The sequence below is a fragment of the Marmota marmota genome, unplaced genomic scaffold (assembly GCF_001458135.2).
Source record: "Marmota marmota marmota unplaced genomic scaffold, marMar, whole genome shotgun sequence".
Classification (NCBI taxonomy): Eukaryota; Metazoa; Chordata; class Mammalia; order Rodentia; family Sciuridae; genus Marmota; species Marmota marmota.
In genome coordinates this window covers 12240621-12255922 of record NW_025999990.1, presented here as the reverse complement: position 1 = coordinate 12255922, position 15302 = coordinate 12240621, and the positions used below count along the sequence as shown (strand labels likewise).

The window sequence follows — 15302 nt, the reverse complement described above, 5'->3', positions numbered from 1 at the left end:
GCATTGCTGCGCAGTCAGAACTGCTTTGTCAAGTCTTTTATCACACCAGGTTAGCTCTCTCTGGAGTTGCTCCAGAAGCAGAGCAGTCTGAGTATCGAGCTTCTGTGATACTGTGGGGCCTGCCATAATTCTGTTACTTATTTGTGGTTTCATTTTTTTTCTTTAATGTAGTATTGGCCTTTCATTTCTGAACAGGACCGCTGGTGGCATATTTCAAAATCCTTCTGATTTTCTGTATTTGTCACTTTAGGAATAAGCAATCTTTGGTTCGAGGGGTTTTGAAACATATTTTAAGAAAAATAAGTATCATAGTATTGATTTGTCTCTCTTATGAAAATTAAATTTTGCCATTTTGAACACTTGATTAGGGTAAGGAATGCAATGTAACTATTACATTCCAATAACAATTAGACCATTGTACTCCTTCAATACTTCAACACAAAAAAAATTCCAGTGATTATCATACGTTATAGATGAGTACATTTCTTTCTTTAAATTGAGGTTTAAGCGGGTGAGATTATTAATATAAGTAAGAATATTCTATAAAATTTCATGGTTATATCCTTTTACAAATGAACCTAAGTATATCCAGTTGAATAGCAAATCAAAGAAAATTTACATATAAATTTTCATTAACAAAGAAAAACAGAAGCAAGCTAAAAATTATTAAGAACACTGTACTATTTATTGTCAGCTGTTTGTGCTATACATTTTTGAACTCTCTAGACTTTATTTTTAAGAGCAAGATTTTGATCTGATATTGATTCAATAACTTAAAAAATTGAATTCACCACGTAGTATTATTCATACTGCAATATTCATACTGAATTTTGGTTTTATAGATTAGTTGTATATGAATGATAAATATGCTTGTAAAGAACTTCCTTCTGTTTTTTTGAGTTATCTTAATTTCATACAATCTTCATTTAAATTCAACAATGCAGATTCACCATATTTTTGAAGAATTTTCTCATTTATGTATGTTGTCTATACTAAATAAATATTAAAAGTGTGATAAAATTTAAATAGCCTATTTTATGATTCTCCATTTTAGTATAGTTTCATTTTTAGAAAATTCCAAATGAAAATATAAAATCCAGTATTAATAATAATTTTGATAATGAAATAAAGATAATGAAAATGTATTGTTTCATGCAGAAAGTGTAGTTTGCTGCCTTTTTTTTTTTTTTAAGCATAAGACTTGGAATTGGATATTGCTGTATCTCTTATTGATATTCTGGTAACCATGGCTATCTAATTTTACCTGCCTTCCCATTGATTTCCCATAAAGACCTAGTCTATTCATAAAGAATCAGGATAAGTTGCAACTTAGTTTCAAAATGACTATAATTTAAAATACTGTGTTACTTCTATATACTTTTCAATAAAATAGTAATCATGCTTCAAAATGTAAAATCCAGAAGAGTACAGGTTTTATTGAAGTTTTACCTATACCCAGTGAGATTTGAGAGTCAAGAATGAATTGCTTTTATTGATTATGTTTTGTATTAACAGTTAATCTAACATATCTTTAAAAGCATGCATTATTTGAAAACAACATCTTGTTTTTTATTTGTAAGGTACTTGTTTAGTATATACAAAGCGATTGCATTGTTGGGACAAATAAAATCTACTTTCTTATTACAATTGAAAAGGCTAAATTCAATTGTAAAGATAAAAATTCAATTTTATTTAAACTAATTAAACAATTGTAATGATAAAGAAGCAAAACAGTTCTTAAAGTATAGGAAAGATGGCATAAATAAATATTGATTGTATGGTCAGTAAGAGAGTCTTGGTACAAAATTTGAAAGGGATGAGGAAAGGCCTTGGCCAGGCCCTGCTCACTTTGCCAGTGCTATTTTTTTATGTTAAAAAATGAGAATTTACTGAGGTCCTGCGAGAGTTTACCTCCTCAAGAAGGACAAGGCTCCAGGCATGTTCAGGGGTACTAATTCTATGAATTACATATTTTCTTAAAGTACATTTTCTGGTAAATTATAATTGTAAAGCTTTAAATTTTTGATTTATCACCAAAGTATATTTTCAAAACTTTTGAGTTTGGGGGCTCTTATAGGAAAGTGAGAACTTTTGTTCACAATAGTCTTTCTAACTCTGCATAGTCACCTGTTTTCTTTTTATCTACATAGTATACATTTAAATAAGTAGATTGTTGTAGTTTTATTATTTTTTTGAAATTTTTTTGAAAGAAGTTTCTCCTTTTCATAGTGACTACTAATGTATTTTGTTTTAGTTAAACACTTGATCAATTCAGTAGATCTGTAGATGTGCCTTCACAATTGAAAAGGACTGGCCATTTTATATTCCATTGTGCATTGACAGAGCTCTAAAAATCTCAATGCTGCATAGAAAGGGACAATTTTACCATAAAATGAAATTTTGGGATGAGATTTGATTTTATGTTAACTTTTAATTTCCAAATCTTAAAATCTTTTATAAATTGAATACAATTTATAAAAGATTTTAAGATTAAATATGATGTTACATTTACCAAACTTGCTCAGTAATTATACTTGTTCATATCTTTGCAATTGAAACTTTGTTAGGGTATTGAAAGAAAAATTTAAAAAGTCATAGATTGAATGGAATAATAATTAGAATATTAGAAAGTTTCCAAATATTGCAATTTATACTACACAATATATATTTGGAATTTTAAATTACCTGATGACTAAAAGAATAGTTTTATTTTGTACTAAGTTACCTAAATATTCCTGGGAAAATATTACATGTCATCCAGTTAAATAAAATGTTCATATAATGTCATGGCTCTCATTTAGGTTGAAATCTATATTAAATAAATTGAAAATGATCAGTTGTAAAACTGTAGATGAGATCATAAATATCTGGCCATATACTTTTATTTGAGCTTTTAAAAATGAAGAACAAATTAATGTCTTGCAGAAATGACATTTTCATTAATATTATCTTGAAACTGAGAAGATTAGTCTAACAGCATACAAGAATTAAGCACAAAGAAAATTACTTTGACCATCAAATTTTCACATTTGGGCCAATAACGTTACTAAATAAAAATCATCCTGTGTTATTTATTTAATCTTTCAAGTAATAGATAGAAGATAAATATATCTTAATTTCAGCTACTTAATGATTATCTAAAATAATGCAGGGTCCATTAAAATAGCTATTCAGTAGTTGAGATGATCATATATGAAACTGAATTATGAATTGGATTGATAAAGGAACCATCACTTAAAAATACATACAGGATCAAAACCAATATTGCCTCTCAATGAATTCTCCATTGTGATTAACTTAGTTTTATTTGACTTCTGTATGATACTGAATAACATAATGCTGAAAGGTAGGAAAGACATTGGATTTTATCTGCATTGAACAGTCAGGAAGGAGTTGCTTGTAGCTTGTGAGGTGGTGTGGTGTTATTCAAACAAGACTGATCATTGCATTGATGTACTAATCACTTGTATCCATTGTACTCTAATTCAGTGGTAAATATGAGTTAATATTTTGGGAGAATTTTTGATAAGATGATGCATAGTTAAACAGAGTGACTGAAACATCTCTAAGTGCTAATGAGTACTTACTTGGTAGTCTATACTAATGCTTTAGTGGATGCTGAACAAGTTTAGATGTTAAGCTTTTTAGGAAGAGTGAATGATGGCTAATGATTATTTAATGACAGATCTCTGGACTGAAAGGCATTTAGCACTCAAAGTATACTGCAAAGCCTATTTCTCAAAGCTTCAGACAGGTTTATTTGGTCTCACCTTGAATAGAACAGTGCTGTATTGATTTCATTGGTGTGGATTTAAACACACTATCGGCTTAGAATAGCACTAGTATGCAGTAGAAAATGATTGTCTTAACCCTTATGGTGACTTTAGCTATTCTTCCATATTACAATGTGAGCTTCAGAAATGATTATGAATTTATTTCTGCTATTTGGAGTTCAGTTTGTGACTTTGGAACACACATGTGCATGCATACTTATAGTTGACATTAAGGTTTATGTAGAAGTAACTAAGATTTAAATTTATATTTTGAATTACTGTTTTTCACCAATATTGTATTTGAAGAAACTTTCCTTGTATGGAAAATGTAGCTGTTTCTGTGGATGAAATGCTGATTTTATCACTGTTAAATTATTTAGGTGTTTGGTGTCTAGATGATATTTATGCTTAGTATTTTCTTGTTGTTTTTCATGTTTCAATGTTCATATGGATTTTCATATAAAACTAATTTGATATACTTATTTTATATGCTTGATAAAATCTCTCTCCTCATTTTTTTTTGTTTTTAGATTGTCCAGTAAAAAATGTATATATAACATTATATACTATAGACCAAAACTTAATTTTAAGACTTTTTCTAGTTATGAATTTTGTTTGTTCATATTTCTTTAGGAAACATTTAAAATTGTAAGAATTTGTAGATACCTAATAAAGATTCATACTGCAGCAGATGCCAGTGAAGATTCAAGAGACCCATGTTGATGTTATTTCCATGAATGCCCACTCTATGTGTCCTTCTCCTTGTCACCTGAACACTTAACCCACTTAACTTTTCTTATCTATAAAATATGGGCACTGGTTTGGTTAGAACAGTTCTTTGATCCCTTTTCCTCTAAAATTTTCCCTACGCTGTCATCTTATTTTGGACCTAGGAGCTGTTTTATGTGCTCTGATAAGGATTTTTTTCTTTGCAAATTTTTATAGTATTCATGTTTTGGTGAAAGAATTTGGAAGGTGGTTGTGAGCAGCCTGTAATCATATGATTAAGGCATATGCATTAGTGAATGTGGGAGGTATCTTAACTGAGCAGATGGAACTTGTGTGAACCTAGTATGCTTTAAAATTACTGAAAACACGGATTTCAGGTTTTTCTGTTGGTATTTTTAAAATGGGGAACCTTTTGTCCTTAACGTTTTGAGAGGATTTTTTTTTCTATAAGTAAATACAATATTATATGAGTATTTTGTAGAAATCAAAAGCACTGGATAAAGTATTAGAAAAGTTATTTATGTTTTTGTTAATGAGGAAGTAAGTTATATTTAAAAGAAACGGGAAGTAGGTGTTTAACCCTTGCTTTGGATTGTTTTCATGTGCCTGTATTGAACCTTCTTGTGGCAGTTTCTGATATCGACATCAGCGGTCTGTGGTGGTAATAATTAAAGAGTTTTCAGAAAATTTTATCTTCTCTTAATTCTGTACTCCTTTTTTTTTTTTTTTCCTGTCCAAAAGTCTCTGATTAGTTAGGTAACAAAAAGAGCCATCTTTGAAATGTGTGCTTATCCAACATCAATATACATGTATTTTGTAGATTTTTATATATGGGAATAGTCTGTCTTAATAAAAATGAATTAAGGTAAGATTAGAAAAATATCTTTTCATAACTCCTAAGTAACCTAATGAGTTGAATTAGGGAGAATTTTGAGTTAATAATTATGTTTTATTATGTAGCAGAAATGTTTTTAAAGCTAGCCTTTAAAAATTGTGTAACATTAAATTTTTGTTTATTTCAGGAATGGGAGCTTTTCCAACCCTATGATGATAACACATCAGCAAGTTAGCTATCCCTTGTCCCTTGTGGGAAGGACTATGTAAAATTTTAAAATTCAAGCCTGTTTTAGTTTGCTATATGCAAGATAGCCAACCCAGATGCAAATTCTAAATAGGACTAACTAATTAATAGGAAAACATATACAGTAGTTACATGAAAGAGAATATTAGTAAATTTTGATGTCTGTACATGCTTACTTGAGAAAGTATATAGTTAAGTATATCAAATTTATAGGCAAAAAGTGTGAAAATTTTTTGCCAAATAATAAATTGTCAAGTTGTTGACAAGCTAGTTATATTTCTTATAAAATGAGGAAATGCAAAATAATTTTAAAATCATCTGTACAAATTTCATAAGCACACAACTCACTTCTCTACATGTAGTTTAACAATGGTGAAAACCCAAGTATGTAACACAATTAAAAATGAAAATTCTCTGTATTTGTCTACTAGCAATTCAAGCTTAGTACTTCTTCATGCTCTATGGAGCTACTTAGAAACCTCTGGAAAAATGAGAATTAGTCACTCACCATCATGCACCTTCCTTTGATTAGAGTCAGACTACATTTGGTAGAGCAGAGTGCTAATAATGAGAATATACTGAACATTTTTGGGTCTGTGCTTTACATTCTCAGTGGCCTTTAGACTTTCAGCATGGATTCTTGGTTTAATTTTATTTACTTGTCCTTTTCTGTTTCAAAGGTTTGCTTTCTTGATTACTAATATAATTAGTAAACTTGTTTAGTTTTTTGGAATTATACCATAGGTTAGCCTCAGTTGAGCATAAAAACTAACAATACTAAAAAAATAAATAAAATAAATTTTAAGAAATCTCACGTACATCTGCTATTGGCTTATGTATCTCTGTGTTTGGGGACTGTCAAATGTTTACTATGAAACTTTGGGTTTGGCTAACACACTTCTGTGCAGATCTACTATTACCACAGAAGTGTGGCCATTACTTTCCAAGATACTATCTTGAGGCTAACTGTTCCATTATTTCTATTTAATATTTCACTTACAGTGAAGAAAGCAGAAGAAAAAATAACATGTGAAATAAGGTGATCATTTTTCAAAATCAGAGATAGTATTATAAAGTAGTCTGAGAAAAATAAAAAATGATAAACCCCTTAAAACTGCTGTTTTTCTCCCCACGAACATTTAAAAATGATAACTTTTAGTCAAATCATTGTCTCATTATCATGACCAAATGTGTAGTAATTCAACAAAAGTGAATATTGGAAATACTACTTACATATGAACAGATATATTTGTTAACTCCTCAGAGGTGGAGTAAGGCAATTTTCCCCTTTGATCTCAGTTTTATGTCACTTTGTAGATGGAAATAATTGCCGAGACGAGAATGTTTTTTAAGTGAATTCAATAAATGATTTGTCATTTTATGAATAAAAATGACCTCAGATATAACAGTTTATTTCTCACTGTGCTATAACGCACAGGTATAAAATTTTTGTAAAGCTCTCCTACCTGTCTTGGAGTATTGTTTCATCTGTTTTGTGTGGTCTTACCCAGAAACACCCTATGGCTATTCCAGTGTTTTCATAAGTAAATCTCATTGCAGGAGTTATCTTTTCAGAACTAAAACTGCATGAGAAAAAGATTATGAGAATGATTTGTCGTGTTTTCAGATTTATATTATTTTATAAGCAACTTACCGTTTTCTGAAATTTTTCTTTCCCATGAAAAAGCTAATAATAATCTTCTTAACGTTACAGCTTCTTCCATTTGATATATATATGAAATGTGATATATATATATGTATATATATATATATATACATATATATATATATGTATATGATTCCCCTTGAAAGGTAAATTGAAATAAGAAGTAAACATTTTCAAAGATAAGTATTACCTATAAGATTTCTGATTACCTAAATGTCTTAGGTATTTGGAATTTTAAAAATCTCTACTTTCTCCCAATTTGAAAATGTTTGCACTAAACATACAAAGAAAAACATTTGATTTTTTTTGATGTTTAGATAGAGAATATAGTGAAAAATAAGAATGCATATTATGGAAAAACAAGTATAAAACAGTACCTATGTTAAGAATAAGAATTTTTACATGAATTAGTTAAAACAGGCAAGTTGCTCTCAAAGATAAGATTTCTAGTTACCAAAGTTATTGATACACCACTAGGATAGTGGTTACATTGAATTATCTTTGAACTGGATGCAATGGTGCACACCTGTAATTCCAGCATTAAAAACATACTTTAGTTGCCTGTGACACATCTGCCAGCACTGCCCTCACATCTACTGACAAAGCATGTGGAATGTGCTATCAGTCTGGGTAGCTTTTACTGTTGCTGCTACTGCACTATTTGCCCCTTTACTTGAAAAGTGAAATAAGAGAAACATGCTGTTAATTTGTATGCATGCACTTAATAGTCCTCTGCTGGAACAGGACTCAGGAGGTTGAGGCAGAAGGATCGCAAGTTCAAGGCCAGGCTGAGCAAGTTAGTGAGACCCTGTCTCAAAGCAAAAAAATAAAAAGTGCTGAGGATGTAACTCAGTGGTAAAGCACCCCTGGGTTAGGTCTCCAGTACCAAATAAATAAATAAATAGATACATAAATACATAGATAAATGAATAAAGTTCTCAGATATTTTGCTTTGTTCTGATTTAGTGTGAAATGGCTTGGTGTATTTTGTCAAATGCACACACATATACATAATACTAATTTGTGCAAAGAGGTGTTGTTTCAGAATGGCTTAATCAGCAGCAGCAGAAAGGAATATGCGTTTGCAGAACCCCTTGTGTTCCAGCAGGGGGCTATCGTGCATGCATACAAATTAACAGCATGTTTGTTTTACTTCACTTTTCAAGTGAGGGGGCAAATAGTGCAGCAGCAGCAACAGTGAAAGCTGCAGAGATTTGGGAAGCACATTCGAGGTGCTCTGTCCCTAGATGTGAGGGCAGTGCTGGCAGATGTGTCACAGGGCAACTAAAGTATGTTTATAATGCCCCAGTGGAAACTCCTGTACTGCTAACGTCCTGCACAGCTAACGTCCTGCACAGACACCTGCTTTGATAATGTTAGAGTCTAAAAATAAAGGCAGAAGTGCTCCATGGCAGTCTTAGTTAATCAGTTGTATCTTTTTCTTGAGGAGGTGGAGAGGAAAATGTTGAAAACTATATAGAATTTTATTTCCTTCAGGTGCCTTTTGGCCATATAACCATCTGCAGTTGTATATATTTGTTTCCTATCAAAATTATTTGTCATATTTTTTGAAAAAATTATAGAGCTCTAAGTTATGCCAGTGAATGAAAGTAACTTGTATAAATGCACTTATTTAGAAAACAAACTCAATTACGTCATTTACAATGGCATAGATCCTCCTTGAGACCCTTTGAAACCTGGATTCATTACCAGGACAGTGAGGTCTCTGCATCCTTTCTCTCACACTGGCTTGTCCCTGATCTATACCATTGTGTGTTTCCAATTAGCAAATTTATCTTTGAAGTATTTGTCAGAGAATTGTGATATATTGAATAAGTGAAATTTGACTAGTCAATACTGTAGCATTTTAAAATTCTTTTAAACTAGATTGTTTTAAAAAGTGAATTATTAAAATATTATTGCTTAAAGTTTTTTTTTTTTCTCTCTCTGTTGTTAACACGCTTATTTGGAAGACCACTTTTACATATCTGGTAATCTTTGACATTTTTATGACATTGTTCTTTATCAGTTTCAAGCAACACAAGTAGATATGGATGATGTTTGGGCCAAACATATGCAGAAACAGTTACTCCTCTAAGGTCCAACATTACTATTATTCTAAAACCATGGGCATTACATTTTAAAATCTCAAAAAGCAGTTCTGGCTCTTTGTTATATATTTATATGAATGGGTACAATTATGTATATGTAATATAGACAGACACTTAACATTTCATTAGCAGCATATAATGATTATTAAAATATGTCTCAAAAATTAAAATTAATATTCCATTGGTAACCAAGTATATTAACTTAGTAGTCAGTCAGGAGAAAGATTATTTTGATGAACGTACTTCTGAAAGACCATTTGAACTCAAGTGTTTTTTAAAATCTAGTTTAAAATGTTTTTTTTTAATTTTAATTTTATTCTTTTAGTTGTAGATGGTCACAGTACCTTTATTTTAGTTATTCTTATGTGGTGCTGAGGATTGAACCCAGTGTCTCACACATGCTAGGCAAGTGCTCAGCCACTGAGCTATAACCACAGTTCTTAAAATATGTTTTGATTGGGCAGTTTTCACAGCCATGAATTATCTTAAAATCATCTTTACTTAGTATACAATTTTATATGTGCTTTTTATCATCAATATCTGCTGATAGTACCACAGCAAATTTTAAATATCTTTGGGGTCGATAAAATAGAAATAAATAAAATTGCTAATTTTAGAAGGATATGTTATTGGTCTGAAAAGTAGACATCTTATGTAGTTTTATGAACTAACATTTCTAGAACTTGAATGATATTCTGAGACTACTATAGATATATGCAGACATTGTAAATAGTATATCACATGCTTTATTCTAGAGGTTTTCTTGTCCTCCAGATTGCCGATATTAACAAAATTCACTTTTCTAAGTTTACTGTTCTTTAATAATTAATCAAAGCCTAATATTCACAAATGCAGCTTATTGCCCATAAAACAAGACTGTAAAGAATTGTAATAGAAAGTATTTCTAGGTTAATCTAAATTATTTTAAATAATCTCTATGTTCTGTCCTTTAATTTTCTGCTATGAGATCTTGCAATTCATTGTTTTTCATATCCTTTTTTTTGTTTTTGTTTAATAAAAACAGTTATTTTTCCAATGTTTATTCATTAAAGGTTAGGTTTTTTTTTTTTAAGTCAGAAACCATGGTTTTTGATAAACATATAGTGTATATGTCTTATTAAATACAAATTATTTTCACTTTGCTAGGCAGCACATATTAAATACTATCCCATACATATGATTCTGATATTATTTAATATTAAGAACGAAGAAAAATACCTAATATCATTTTATTTTAATTTACCATGAGCAAATAGGTATTTCTGAATTTCCAAAGTACCCTTTTAGGGTATATTGAAATGTATATCAAACTCAAAAAATATTCACAGCATTGTGAATGTTCATTGGATCTTATAGCCTGAAATTTCCAGCCTAAAATTGGTATGATAAGACCCGTCTTAATAAAATGTATCGGTCAAATAATAAAAAACCCAATAGTGTGTTTGCATTATGGGATATGTTTTAAATATAGTTGTAACCTCTAAGGGACTTCTGATTGAATTCAAGCACATTATTCATTAATTTTTTACTAGAAATATGCTTACATATGTCAAATATAAAAAGCATTCTGATACTCAGTCCTAAACAAAGAATCACATTTTGAAAACTGTTTTCCAGATCAAATCACACAGTTCTTTAAGTATTTTCTCAGAGTAGTAAATTGGTGGTACCTACTTATCTAAGGTTTTAATACCTAATACAATAGTAGAGCCCCATCAATATATGGCTAATTGCAGATATAAAGTATCTGCTGGTAGTCTATCTCTCATAAAACCGCCTTTAGCCTTAATTCAAATCTATTGATTCCTATTCCAGTTAAAACTGAAGAACTTAATATGTCTTTTAATCCTTTTATTGTAAGCTAGGATAAAATTAATTTTACCCTAGAACTGCACAAAGCCAATTAACATGATCTTTAGAGTTATTTAGTAAAGTGCTTCAAACTGTTAAATTTATCTTGACCTCTTGGTTGCACTCTCTGACTGCTTTTTAAATGAAGTAATCAATATCTCATAGCCCTTTAAATAGCTTAAACTTCTCAAATATTTTACCTGTGCTCTAGTTAAGCTGTAAGTAAAGTGTTTACTCCTGTTCGTGTAAATCTGGAGTCAATTATGCTAAATCTAAAGACAATTATGTACTTTTGAGGAACACCATATGAATTAAATGGTTGTTTTAATAAAATCAAAGCCTCATATTTTGTTAAAAGTAACCCAATAATGAGGAAACATTATTTTCTCACAAAACCTGCATTCAGTTTGCAACTTAAAATGTAGAACATTTATGTCCTTTACTATTGCAGGCAGCTTCTGTTTCCCACACAGAGTTGGTTGAAGGTATTAATTTTCTTACTGTGATAGGGTGATCAACCGTCCTGTCAAGAAAATGGATCTCCATGTCACCCTTTAGCATGATTAAATGGAGCCATGTCTCTGTGAAAAAATACCAAATTTTCATGAGACAAATGAAACTGTAGAAAGGTTTACTTTTACAGAATTATTTTATTTTTAATACCTCAAATGTCCTAAATAATTGTTAGTTTATTTGTAGGAAAGTATTGCAGCTAATTACATATTCCTTTTATTATTTATCAGAAAACATAGGCCAAAACAGTAATTTAAAGATGTTTCCAATTTGAGAATCTAAAGAATAGAAATTGTTGTGCTACTTTTAGAACAGTGGTAAGGGTGGGCACCTGACTTTATGCATGGACTAATCAGTCAGTGTCTTTTTTAGGACTTCCTTGCCTTTACTTCTTTCCTTGTTAACAAAGAGCTATCATCCTTTCAGATCTGAGTGATGATAAAAATTGCATACCATAGAATTTCAGCATCCTTAGTGTTAATAGCCAATTGGGCAGTATTATTATGAGACTATACACATGCCAAACTTTAAATTACACCAAGTGATGTACTTGACAGCTAATTAAGATTTCATATTTTGGTCACTTAGCAGAGGGCACCTGTTACAATTCTTTCTATTAGTGTAGGGATAAAATGTACAAATGGCTGCTTGAAAGTACATTATTAGAACTTCCAAGTCTTAATTCCTTCCCCAGGAGTGGGAGTTAAGACAAGATTGAGGTAATTAAACAAAAGGAACATAGGGAAGGTGGGGGGCCAGGGCTGGAGGCGGAGCTCTCCAAATGCCCCTGTTGTTTAATTTCCTACTGGAAGCAGCCCATGTGTGCTTCTGTGCCCCCTCCCCCTTCAAGCAGTGGCCGTTGCAGAGGCTGCAGGCTGGGGTCAATGCCTTGCCTATTGATCAGTATCCCTGCAGTCCCCTGCTCCAGCAGCTGCTTCATTGGCTTCTTTCAGGGCCTGCTTCAGTACATTAGAATAGAAATCCATAACCAGAGCTGTGCTCATCCAAGCAAGGGAAGAAACTAAATTAAATGGTATAAAACAATCTTGGATCAGGAGTTTGTGCCAATTCATCTTGATCTAAGATGTCACACCGGGCTCTCTGTCTGAGCACCTGGGCTAGAGGCAGCCATAGTGAAAATAGATGGAGCTGCGATCATTCATTTGTCAGCTAAGGAGCAAGGCAGCGGTTAGCAATTCCCTTCTGCAGAGGTCAGCTGACAGAACAATCAGTGCAACTGCAGAATAGAGCTTTCCTTTGAACTATTGTTATGGAGCATGCTCTTGCTGAGACATGGGGGGAGGGGAGCTTGGTTTGCTTCCTGTTTCAAGAATACTATGTAAAGAGTAAAATATCTAGTACTGCAGTCGGTGAATTTAGATGCAGTACACCGAGCTCTTACTCCTGTGTCTGTTCTTGTACATAAATAAAGTTGGTCTTAAATGCATGTACTGAGATATAGATTATCAAACTGTTAAATATCACTTTGTCTAGAATTAAGGTCCTTTTAAACATAGAGGCAATGATTATTGATTTTTTTTCTTCTGAGTATGGTTAAGCTTTTAGGTGTTATTTTTTTCCCCTCACTTTAGTTACCTTACCTATCACAGATCAGTGTCATACTTTGAATCAGTAATAGCATGTACTTGCTAATACTTGTTATTAACATTTCTTGTCTTCATAAAACAAAAAAATTTCATTGGGAGGCAGAAGTGACGCTCTGTGATGTCATTAGAAAATATTCTTGGTACAAATTAAATATCTTTAAACATTTAAATCTAGGGTTTTTATAAGAAATGTAACCGATGAAATATGGTTTATCATGATGTTGGAAATTACAAAATAATTTTTTAATATTGGAGAAGCACCACACATTGTGAAGCTGCCTACATATGATCTAAAATATACTGTACAGAACTGCATAAATAAGGAAAATGGGTAATAACTAAAATTTTATATGAAAGAATTAGAGTATTTTTAAGGATAAATCTATTCTTGTGGACATATTTAAATACTTGAAAATTTAATGATAAATTTCCTGAAGTAACTTAAAAAACAATAAAGTATGATACACCGATTCTCGATATCATACAGAAACTATTGCTGCAACCACAGCCAATCTTTTTTGCATGATATCTACCATTTCTTTTTCTTAGACTTCAACTATCTTTTTGCCAGCATCCAGTTGTCCCAGTGCCATTCATTGAAAACACTATTCTTTCTTAAATGTCGCTTAAGGATGTATTTCTAATCATAATTTTTTTTTGTATTGATAAGCTTTTAATGTATATTTCTGTTGTGGTTTTTAGGTTGTTTATCGAGTATCCCACAAATGAAAAAAATTTCAACATCCTATGAGGAAAGACGGAAGCAAGCGACAGCTATTGTTTTACTAGGAGTAATAGGAGCTGAATTTGGTGCTGAAATTGAACCTCCTAAATTGTTGACCAGACCTCGAAGTTCTAGTCAAATTCCTGAAGGCTTTGGTTTGACTAGTGGAGGATCCAACTACTCACTGGCCAGACATACTTGTAAGTTTTTAAATTCCTAATGCTGATCTGTTGCTTTTTAATACATATTATTTGTCAAAAAATTTTTCAGAGTATTGAATATAACCTGAGGGTTAGCTCATCTAGAGTGCTTGCAGTGAAATTAGAAAGTGGTACAATCTGTTAGACATGTTGCTCTCTAGTTATAGTTACCTGAACTTCTTTTTAAAAATTAAAACATGGTCTTTTAAATGCTTTTTTTAAAATAACATATTTCTGAACTTTGTGTTTTTGCATTTTTGACCAAGATTCTTGCCAAAATTTATCCAAGCTAATTTCAAGTTAAAATTTCTAACTTCTGAAATGATTTCTAAACTATGTAACTTTTCTTGCATCTGGTTTGAAAAGTTAGGGATGGTGTGGAACATTCTCCCCAAAGAAAAGTGTGAATGATGGATGATGAATTACGAATTACCTCTATAATTTAAAAAAAAAATTCCCCAAGCTCAAAGGACGTGTGTCACATAGCCACCCTAGGTTCTGTGCCAGGTATGTGAATGATAGATTAGGGTATTTTATAATGAGGTCTTTTAGTTCTTTACTCTTAGAACTCCTTTAGGTCAGGTCAAGGTGTGCCTACCATGTAGTGAATTGTGTCATATGTAAGCATCAAATGTAATTCCACTAATCACATCACAAGATATTCTTTGTAGAAAACAACTCAATATATTCTTTGAGGGGTTTTATCCCGAAACAAGGGGGAAAGGTGAATGCTATTTTGTTAGTTGGCAGCAGAGCACTTCACTGGATCATTAAATTATAGTTTTGCTGTAAAACTGAGAGTCATGTTAGTTGCTTTTATTATGCAAGCTTTTCAGTTGACTTAACTGTCCCTTCTGCTATTCCTGTAGCAAATCGCCATTTTTGTTGCTCATGCTTTCACTATTATGCAAATTGCTATATTCAGGGGCCCAGGTGAAGAGAGCTAAATGACTAATGTGTGCTATAACACTATAATTGTGCTATAACAATGCATGTAACAGATGTGCTATAACAATATAATAAAACACCATTTTATTTTCTATCTTC

At 31.5% G+C, this 15302-nt stretch overlaps 1 protein-coding gene across 4 annotated transcripts in view; it reads left to right on the top strand.

Moving 5' to 3' along the window:
- The window catches only part of Wdr7 (WD repeat domain 7), a 334029-nt gene that overhangs the window by 187175 nt on the left and 131552 nt on the right, over nt 1-15302 (top strand). For all 4 annotated transcript variants that reach the window (XM_015482357.2, XM_048806161.1, XM_048806162.1 and 1 more), the window contains one exon: nt 14034-14255. In XM_015482357.2, the coding sequence (XP_015337843.1) occupies nt 14034-14255 (222 nt within the window). The remainder of the gene's footprint in view (nt 1-14033; nt 14256-15302) is intronic.